This window comes from Cyprinus carpio, chromosome B16 (genome assembly GCF_018340385.1).
Source record: "Cyprinus carpio isolate SPL01 chromosome B16, ASM1834038v1, whole genome shotgun sequence".
In the NCBI taxonomy this organism is placed as follows: domain Eukaryota; kingdom Metazoa; phylum Chordata; class Actinopteri; order Cypriniformes; family Cyprinidae; genus Cyprinus; species Cyprinus carpio.
The window spans coordinates 20,650,051-20,660,949 of NC_056612.1; the positions used below are offsets into that span (position 1 = coordinate 20,650,051).

At 35.2% G+C, this 10,899-nt stretch overlaps 1 protein-coding gene across 4 annotated transcripts; it reads right to left on the reverse strand.

The window, feature by feature from the left end:
- Window positions 1-1,139: 1,139 nt before the first annotated feature.
- On the reverse strand, window positions 1,140-10,676 carry LOC109106067 (BCL2/adenovirus E1B 19 kDa protein-interacting protein 2-like). Of its 4 annotated transcripts, none has more exons than XM_042741425.1 (11): window positions 10,400-10,676; window positions 10,225-10,277; window positions 7,331-7,411; window positions 7,186-7,256; window positions 6,466-6,717; window positions 6,163-6,354; window positions 5,989-6,091; window positions 5,771-5,902; window positions 2,744-2,830; window positions 2,540-2,637; window positions 1,140-2,126 (listed from the first exon to the last, which is right to left on the reverse strand). In XM_042741425.1, exons 2-11 carry the CDS (start codon window positions 10,266-10,268, stop codon window positions 2,110-2,112), a joined length of 1,077 nt encoding a protein of 358 aa, XP_042597359.1. In that variant the 5' UTR covers window positions 10,269-10,277; window positions 10,400-10,676; the 3' UTR covers window positions 1,140-2,109. The 4 variants fall into 4 exon arrangements, with proteins under 4 accessions (XP_042597359.1, XP_042597360.1, XP_042597362.1 ...); XM_042741426.1 differs by having other exon boundaries at window positions 10,356-10,676; XM_042741428.1 differs by lacking the exons at window positions 10,225-10,277; window positions 10,400-10,676 and adding an exon at window positions 8,184-8,655.
- Window positions 10,677-10,899: the final 223 nt, after the last annotated feature.

Here is a 10,899-nt window from a genome sequence, read left to right on the forward strand (position 1 = left end):
TAAAAAAATAAAAAAGATAATTGTGACACTTTTTCTCACAATTCTGACTTTTCCTCAGAATTGCTAGAGGAAAAAGTGAAAATTGCCATTTTTATTCTGTGACGGAAACAAGCTTCCATGGCTGGAAAAAGGTGGACAGGTGCTTTTACAGTTTAGATGCTCTTAACTAATACAATAAATATGGATTTAAACAGGATTTTCTTATTACTGTAAATATATCCGGGACTTTTAGTGAGGGCTGTTCCTTGACTTGGTGTTTTGTTTTTCTTGCCATGCATGTTTGTACAAACATAAGCCTTAAATTTATGGGCAAAGATATCAAAGCTGATCCCTAAAGCATGTTTTAACATCTACTGTTACAGTCATTAGTAAACCAGCTCACGCAACACTACGTGAAAGTTGCGCAAGACACCTACAAAAACAAACAATGGACCTTTGGCACAAAGATTATTTAGGTCTCAGAACAGTACAGAGCACATTGCATTTTAATTTCCTTTTTCTCACAATGGCTTGAAAAACAGTAAAATAGGCCGTCAGGGACTGATTGCGTATCAGTTTTTAAAATTTTTCTTTGAACAATCTTTCAAATATATATATAGTTTTTTTGTTTGTAATTAAAAAAAAGAAATATAAATATATTTACCCTTTTTTTTTTACATAAATATGTATCTAATTTTTTTTTTTTTACATTGAATTCTAATGCAAAGATTTATTTTTGTGGCAACAATTCGATAGATGCATGTGTAAATCAGTTCTGTTAAAGGACTTTCAAGTTAAATTACCATTCTGTAGTTCATTAAAGTGACTTATTCGCTTGGCTAAATCCAACACGCACTTCAGTTTCTACTAAACATTGTTGACATGCATAACCCATCATCTGGCACATACAGCATTACAACAGGAATCTGTTATTTAACCTTCCAGTAGTTCTCGCTCTGTTCCTCTTTGTGACTTCAATGCATAAAAAAAAAAGTTTCACCTCTCAGCTACCTCACTTCCTCCCTCTGCCAGAGCTGGTTTCCTGAAAGGCGCAGGAATGTTTCCATGGCGACTTTCAAAAAACAAACCAAAAAAAAAAAAACATCCCACTATTTCCTCATTACAATTAACAGTGAAATCAAACATAAAATCACAACAGCTGTTTAATATAACCCTTTATTTCCTTAAATATCATAGAAAAGACATACACATGTAGTATGTGTAGTTTAAAAGCTCAGGTTGTTCAAGTGTGGCCTTGTATAAATATTTGCACATAGGAGTCTATTAAATGGAAGCACATTCAATGGGCCACTTTACAGGCAGCAGCTGAATATTAGAGAACATTTCACCAAGAAGAAAACCAGGCGCGATTATATATGTAACAAGTATGTACAGTATAAACTGACCAATGCGGCTTCTTACCGCAATATTACACACACAAATTTGTTTGTAATAGCTCTGATTTGATTGCATTAAAAGTTTGAGCATTTGTGCTAAAAACATTCACACATGATTAAATGCTCAAGTACAATGCATTTCACAGAATATATAAAAACAATTTCAATAAAATAGAGTCAATACCACTTTACAAGACTTGTTTAAAAAAGCCAGATAGTATTTTGAAGAGTCTAAATCATATACATATGATGTTCCATACAGGTTTCAGATAACATGCATACAACAAGATTCTGTAACCATTTAGTGCAAATATTAAAACTAATATTTATCCTAATTTGGGTATGTTCACCACAAATCCAAAAGGAAATGTTATTGGTATTTCTCACGCCTAAACAGAACAGGTTCCATGAAGAGTGAAGGGTGTATTGTCATTTTCTACAGTCTGGGAAACATGTTTGTCTGTTTTTGTGTAACAATTTAAATGCAATGACGTCAAACAGGCTTTCATGTTGCTCACAGACCTCTCCTGACCCACCTTACAGCATGACACAGCTGCATCTCTCTGAAGGACAACACTGTCTTTTCGTCTGGTAGGAAGCTGTTTTTCTGTCATTAGGGCATTTTCCCTCAAACGTGAGCTTTAACTTAGCTCCAATTCCCACATGCATGTCACCCCAGTGTGAAGTCTATACAGTATGTACACCTCTCTTCCCATCAGACACCTTCACCTGTTCATCTGCTCATCATACCTGCAAGAGCAAAACAAATTACCTCCATCACTTTTACTGGTAGCACTTTTTTTAAGACAAAAATTAAAAATTAAGACAAGATACTTTTTGATATAAATTATTTACAGAAAAAAAAACTACATTTCTCTAAATAATTTACATAAAAAAGAACTAATATATATATATATATATATATATATATATATATATATATATATATATATATATATATATACATATATAGACAGACTTTTTTGTAAATTATTTAGAGAGAAATGGCCAGATATGATGGGGAAAAAATCTGAAAATTATAGAACAAACACATTTAAGATTTTTGGAAAGATGTATGCATTTATTATATATACTGTATAGTCCAGGTTTTGAAATAATGATACGTAGACAGTGCACTAATGTGGCCTGATGTTGACACTCACTGTCTGATGCAGTCTGGGATTTGCAGCTGGGCCACAGGAACAAACTCTGCCAGTTCTTGCAAGCTGTGGATGAAGCGCATCTTCCTGCTGAATTTCTCCTTCAAGAGAGGAAGAAATGGTCAGACTGAGGGCTTTAGGTATTACATTTTGTTTATGGGCTTTTTTTTAGCTATGTTTGCTAAACTAATGATCATCTGTGCTCACCTGATGAAGGGTTTGATGACGGTGATTAACGCTCTCACGTACCAGGCCGGATGAACCACGAAAAGGCCTTTCAATTCTTTCCTTAACCTTCAGAAAAGAAAATAGATTTAATAGCTCAATCAGAAAAGCAAAGGCAAATGTATTAAAACTTAAAACTATTTTTTGTTCCAATAACTGGTCCAGTAACAATAACCCAGCAGAACATGACGACACAAGGGAGCAATCTCTGACTGGCACTAGCACCACCCTGACCCGTGTGAAACAGGCAGGGTGCTGAATCATGGGACACAGACAGGCAGAAACTTGGAGACGACATCTGTTTACAACACATTTCACTGGTTTCCTAGCCCAAAAATCATTCACAAATGTAACCATTTATATTTGGTTTCTTTCATATATCATTTAAGTGTTAGGGGTTGTAAGGCTCAAATACATTACTCTGAATGCTACAAAAAGTGCTACTTTCTTCTGATCTACAGTGGGCTCCAAGTAAAAATCTTTTTATTTTGCATTTTAAATCAAGTTACGTTAAATTCTTCAACTTAATTACAAATAAATACATATTATCACTTTTAAAAAAATTGTGAATTATTTGGTTTATCCCCCTTTTTTGCTTTAAATATTTAAAAAAAGTTCATCTTTGTATTTCAATGGAAGCAATATGGAAACAAATATTCACTTTTTTGATATTTGATAAATATTTTGTGTTCATATTTATTGGCATTTTTGTTTAAATACAAAATGTTCAATGTTTATTTCAATTTGATTTAGAATAGGATCTCATAGTGTTTTGTTTTCCATGAAAATGCCAGTGTTTGCACTGAAACTGTGGAGAAAATAGCTCAAATCACTTCATAATGGGATTTTCCCTTTAGATTTACTGGTATTTCAAATGAATCCTATCAGTTGTTTTTCCTCCTCGCAGTCCTTTTTGATTGTGTGACGTCATGCATAGTGTTGTTTTCTGTTGCCGTCTGTACTGTCAGCAGCTTATGAGTGATCTCAGAGGAAACTTCATGCAGTGACGCAACGGAGCCAGTAGGAATGACAAATCAGGCTTTCAAGAGCATCCCACACTCCTTAGTTCCTCATTTCCCAAACAGATCTTACATGATAAGATGATCTCGAATTTCCTGAGTATACAAAATCCTCACATAAAACATTTAGGAGACGGACCTTCACCTGGAAGATTAGCTGTTAGATAGCTACGCCATAATATAAGGAAATCAAATAAGAATTTACAATTTTAATTCTTTGGTTAGTCAATAACCACAAAACAGACCATTTCAGAATCCTGTCCTGATCTTAATCGTCCCATCGGGTTTATTTTGGGATAATGACTGGCTGGCTGTACATAACCAAAAATTACTAGAGAAGTACATAGAGATTTTGTAAATAACATTCAAAAACAGTCCCTTGAAAACAGTCACACTGGCTGTACACTAGAGTTTTAAACCTTAAAGAACTAATCCGCAATGAAGTATGCAATCTAAAAATGTCTAAATATAATAAGAAAACATGACAGCTGAGAACAGGTCAAGGGTTATCTGAGGAATGTCTGGAAGAACTCCGATAACATAGCCTTCTATGTGTGAGTCCACAGCATTCCTGTCATATTTCATAAGAGGGGCATTAAGAAAAGAGAGAGTGCAGGTAGTTTCTCATGTTCGACAAGAACTAAACTAGAGGAACATGAAGACTGTCACAAGCAAAGCTTAGAAACACACGCCCTCTTCTGGAACTGACGGAAACCGCCACTGTAGTTTCATGAGAAATCAAATCAAGTGTTTTCTATTTTTATATATTTTAAAATGTTATTTATTTCTGTGATGGCAAAGCTGAATATTCAGCAGTCATTACTCCAGTCTTCAGTGCCACATGATCCTTCAGAAATCATTCTAATGATTCACATGACCATGGACCACAAAACCAGTCAGAAGGGTCAATTTTATGAAATTGAGATTTATAAATCATCTTAAAGCTGAATAAATAAGCTTTCCATTGATTGGTTTGGTTTGTTAGGATAGGAGAGATAAAACTATTTGAAAATCTGGAATCTGAGGGTGCAAAAAAAAATTTAATATTTAGAAAATTGCCTTTAAAGTTGTCTAAATTAAGTTCTTAGCAATGCATATTACTAATTAAAAATTAAGTTTTGATATATTTACGGTAGGAAATTTACAAAATATCTTCATGGAGCATGATCTTTACTTAATATCCTAATGATTTTTGGCATAAAAGAAAAATCGATAATTTTGACCCATACAATGTATTGTTGGCTACAAATATACCCCAGTGACTTAAGACTGGTTTTGTGGTCCAGGGTCACATATGCTGATTTGATGCTTTAGAAAAAATCGTCTTATTATCAATGTCGAAAACAGTTGTTCTGCTTAATATTTTTCAGAAAACGGTAGTTAAAAAAAAAAAAAAAATCAGAAAAGAAAAGAAAAAAAAAACTCCTTTAAAAAATCTTATGACCCCAATAATTTGAACAGTTGTGCATATTCTATTGTTTTCTTAAAAGCTGACAAAATAAACTTTTATCAAATATACACACTTAAAAATTAGTCTGTCTCTTCTGGAAAAAGTGAACCAAAATTATTGATGATATCATCTCTTGCTCAGGGGTGTATGCATATTTTTGTCCAATAAAATGATTTCTAGAATAAGAATGTCTCATCCCCAAATTTCACCTGCCACCAATTAGCAACAGCAAGTAACTGTTTTGTTTTTCCAGGCTGAGTCTCAAACTAAAGTCTATTGGCTATATCTGCCCTGCCACAACTTCCTGTTTCAAAAGTAAATGTCAACATAAGAAAATTTCACTTGTCAAACAATTCCATGAAGTCTTTAAGAACCATATGAAATCAAAATTTAAACAATTAATTTTTTGTTGGCCACATGGAAGGATAAAAATAGAATTAGCCAATGATATCGCTACATAACAACATAAATTGATTGTTGTCTTCAATTATAACATTTTTAACTTGATGATTAATCATAGTAACTTCTAGTATGGCTCACCGTCTGTCGATGGACATGTAACACTGTCGAAGCCACTTAATCCCAGGCATCTTATTGCGAGGGGCCATTCCACACAGATACACCAATACGTAACTCTCAGACACCATCAAGTCCAACGTGCCAATAATATACCTAAATCCAAATAAATCATTAAATGGGAATAAACATTTGAGTTTTAGAAAATAATGAAAATTCATCCCAAATCAATCAGGTTTTACCTGAAGAGATTGTCCATCACATACTCATAGTGTTCTGTTGTATTTTCTGGTAGGTAGCAGGAAGTAAACATGATGATGGCTGTCGATCCGTCTCCATAATATCCTATAAAAGGATGTTTTAGTTGGTAATTTCAGTAAAGCTTGTTCATCCCAGCCTGTTCAGCAAAAGCTCACCTCCATGGGAAAGAACTTGAAGGTACGGCTCCAGAACGCTCATGTTGACTTGGTAGTCTTGACCGCCAATATGGAAACGCCTCCATCGCCGCCCATTGCTGTCCACCTGATCCAAGTCCAGGTGTCCCATTTCTGCATGCTCTAGTAAACTGGCTTTTCTGATCGCTGCTTTGCCCATCCTGGGAAGATCATCTGCAATGCCCACAGTACTAGTGATAAACCAGTGGTCTGTGTAGAATTCCCTGTCTCATACTTGTGAAAGTGATCTACACAACTCTAATGAATATCAAAATAACTGAATACCTTCCCACTCTAAGTCATGCATGCTGTCTGGGAAGTTGTAAGACTCGCTGTCTGAGGGTGTCTCTAGGGCCTCCAGGTTGATGTCCATCTCTGGGTCATCATCAGGAGATGGTGAAAGAGCAGAGGCTTCAAACTCATCAGATTTCACGCTCCGGTCAGTAGAGGATTTGTCCAGTGTTAAACTAAGAGTCGGTGCCACTAGTCGCTTCTTCCTGACGACATCACCTGTAAGGGCCAGGCTTGTTGGTGGGACTAGTGGAAAGAAAGATGAAAGGTATTTCTTAGATCTCGGTTTCAAATACTTTTTTCTATTCACAACTCATTTTAGTATTGAAATGTTTCCCAAGCATCAAATCAACGGATTAGAATAATTTCTAAAGCCTGAAGCCTGGAGTAATGACTGCTGATCTTTGCCAGCACAGTATATTAATTAATTATGTACAGAATATAATATACGGATTAAAATCACATTTTAAAATGTAATAAAGAAAGAGTTTTATTATTGCAATACTATTGCAAATTGTAATATTTCACAATATTGCTGTTTTTACTGGACATTAAAGCAAATAAAAGCAGCATTGGTAAGCTTCTTTCAGAAACACAGAAAATTCTTATGACACCAATATTTTGAACTGTAGCGCATCTATATATATATATGAGACAGATATTATATAAGAAGCAGATATTTTGGCCAGTAACTAATTGGAGAAATTAGGTTACCAGGTCTGTTTCCCTCAGCTCCAGGGCTTTCCTCTTCATCGCCAGGACTCTGTGTGTCCTCAGGTAGAGGCCTACAAAGATCACATTATTTAATCCCATTCGCACTTATAACATAAATAAGGTGAATGTATCTAGTGCAGTTTACCTGGGGAACTCCTCGTCCTGCCATTCCTCCCGGAGCTCCATGTCGGGGATGAAGGCTGATGTCTTGCCGTTTTCTGAATGCCTGCAGGAACAAATTGAAAATGTAAAGAAAGTTAACTGGGTATTAATAAAGTCAACATTGTATTAATTATTAACAATTAAATTATCAGCAAAGAAAATAAATTACTCCTCAATTTCATTAAAATAAAAATTCCAAGATTAATGTATTGGAAATATTTAACATCCAGCCATTTGGAAATGTTTTTAAACTAATAAAAGTGAGGAAAGTTCCAGTATTTGGAAACAATTTTGACATGTAATGATGTATATGCAGATCTATCATTTTCTGGAGTAGAATAAGTTACTAATTGATTGACAGTCTGATGTTCAATTAAAGGCAGGAAAACTACACTACTAGAAAATGACAAATGACCACTAGTAACCGTGAGTGCTGTTTTCAAACCCTTAGTACTGGTGATAGATAGATAGATAGATAGATAGATAGATAGATAGATAGATAGATAGATAGATAGATAGATAGATAGATAGATAGATAGATAGACAGATAGATGTGTAAGCATTAAAAATTCGTGTTGGATTAGACTGCACGTAGAAACAGGGTTGTGTACACTTGAAACCTTGCTAACGCCCATCACATCGCTCTTTACGGACATAATTATGTAAATAATGGCAGTGTAAACATGCTAAACTCACCTTTTCACTAACCTCGTACAGCAGATGCTTCTCAAAAACAAACCTCTTTTTCATTTGTTAAAAAAAGAAGTAATTCCTAAGAACATTAGTTAAACTGATTTTTTTTTAATAGGCTACTGATGTATAACCTAGCCATTTACCTTTACAACTGCAAGGGCGATTCTTTCTCTACTGTACCTCGCCCAAGCAAAGCACCTTCACGCCAAAGAATTCAGCCAATCAGAGCGCGTTTCCGCACCTGAGTGCGCTGTTTCAACGCCCCGCCCACAACCCTACAGCTGTACACGTTCAGTGTCAGCCCAGGGCATCATAGCTGCAGAGATTGAGATACATCCACTCCAATGGGTTATAAAATAACCTATTCAAAAATAGTTTATGCTAAATAAAATAACATGAACAGCTTGGGACAAAATTGTAACTTTAGTTGTCATTAGTTTTGAAAAAAAGAAAAAAATATGAAATCTTTCATCCCGAAGGTTTTCTTTCTATTCTATTTCACAGGCGAGTTCAACAACATCATACAAACTCTGGTGAGTTTTAAATTGTCAGCTCTGTTGACACAAACTGTAACGAAATTGTTTAGGATTTTAAAGTTAATTTCCTTCAGGTAGGTCCTAAAAACCATAAAAACTAAATTATGGCTGCATTTAATAAGTGTGATGTGCAAAATTTGAGTCAACACTGAAATTTTTCTGATGCTGATGACAAACTAAAAATCCGTTTGAAACCAAGTCTCAATTATTTTATTCACCAAAGTGAATGCTAGGTTTCTCAAATTAATTAATTACTTAATATTTGAGATTCATTTTTGTGTCAGACAGTGCAATATAGAGATATATTGTTTTCATGCATTTTTTTGGTGCGAAAACTGAAACAGCAGCATTAATTCTACCTCAATTATTTCTTTACGTCAGCACATGTGGTAATTACACGTGGCACAAATGACCAGAAAATCTCGTTTTGTTTTCAGCTGATTCCGGGCAGAACTTCTGTCGAACGTCACATAACTCAACCTGTTTGTTGTTGTGTGAAGCCATTATCAAATTCATCCAAAGCTTGATGGTATTGTCTTCACTTCAAGCCTGTAACTTTTACATACACTATACACTATTGTCCAGCAAGACTGCTCCGAGATTGTACATTATTTCAAACATAACTGCCCTGAGGAGGCTGTATGTTTTTAGTTACTGACTCACTAGTCAATACAGCATCAAGACACTGTTGTCTAATCTCAAGCCCAGTGTTGTCCAATCTAAGATCTTATCAGATTTCAAAATGTATTTTAAGAAACATAGGGTGTTTTTTTAGAACAATGTATGACAATTGTGGCAGACAACATGATACCTCCACTGCAAAGCATAAAAGGTGTGTACTGTTTCAGCAATTGTTCTTTGATGTAACGCTTATAAAATTTAGTAATCGCCTGTTGTGAAAACTTTTGTCCTGGCTTGTAAGATGCTACAGTATCTCATTCTGTAATGTGCTGTTATTAAGGATATAGGTTTTATTAGTCATTTCACATAAACACTTAGGGTTTTTATGACGCTAAGTTTCATGCATTCTCTTCTTGTCTGAACATGAACTTGGAATTTGGTATGGAAATTAACAAGTCAAAAGACCTATTCTGTGATTACAGTAGAATTAAGAGCTTTAATATCATCTCAGTTTTACAGTCTCAAACCATCAAAAGTTATAATGACATGCACGTTTTGTGGTGGTGCCAATGGAAATCAAACATTAAAGTTTTTCCCCTTTAAAACAACACAAAAACTTACATTTGTGTCCAAATTTTCCAAGTACATTTGGATGTTTAACTTGTGACAGCAGTGAAACTCTATTGTGTCAAATATAAATGACAGAAAATCTGATGGTCTGTCAGATGACGGGATATGAGAGATGATGTCTTTCTGTGGTTGTTAGGTCTCAAATATTAGTCAAGAAGATTGGCAAAAGTAGCGGAAATCAGTTCAATGGCAACTTCCTTTTCTGAAATCCTCTTTCTAAATAACTAGACACAGAAGTGCTACAAGGATTTCTCTCGTGTCCTTCATCTGTACGCTTCACAGCGCAACAGAACAACTCGTACGTTAGTCTCTGGTTCATCCAATATGCGCTTATGACCTCTTATGGTACATGTTTTGACCAGGTATTATAGTATCATCATTGTAAATTTGGACTTACCCATTTGGCATGTACCCTTCCCTCTGGTCTGAATAAGTCCCCATGTCTAAAGTCTTTAAAATGAAAAGTGTCTAGATTAGAAATGCATTCAGTGAACTCAGCTGCTGACCATGACCTGAGGTTTCAGTTACCAGTTTCAGTGACTGTATCTTGTGTCTTGTGTTAGGGAACTCACCCTGACTGTCAGTACAGGTTTTACAACATTTCTGACTTCTGCTGACTGAATTGTCTGTCTCCCATTGGCTCAGCTGCTTTGAGCACTTCTGCTCCCCCACAGGGAAGGCTGGGAAGGTGGAGAGAGACACCACAGACAGGAATGGCTACATGGTCCTAATACCCTTGAGGTTACAGGCCCCTTCTAAAGACAATTAACTACTCCATATCTTTAGCTGTTTATATTCAATTAGGTACATACACTACTGTTCAGAAGTTTGAGGTCAGTAAGATAAATACTTCTATTCAGCAAGGATTCATTAAACTGATCAAAAGTGACAGTAAAGACATTTGCATTACTCAAAGGCTTTTTAGATTTAAAATGAATGCTGTTCTTTTGGAACTTTCTATTCAAAGAATCTTTTCAACATTGATAAGAAGAAATGTTATTTGAGCACCAAATCAGCACATTAGAATGATTTATAAGGATCATGGGACACTGAGAACTGGAGCAATGAATGT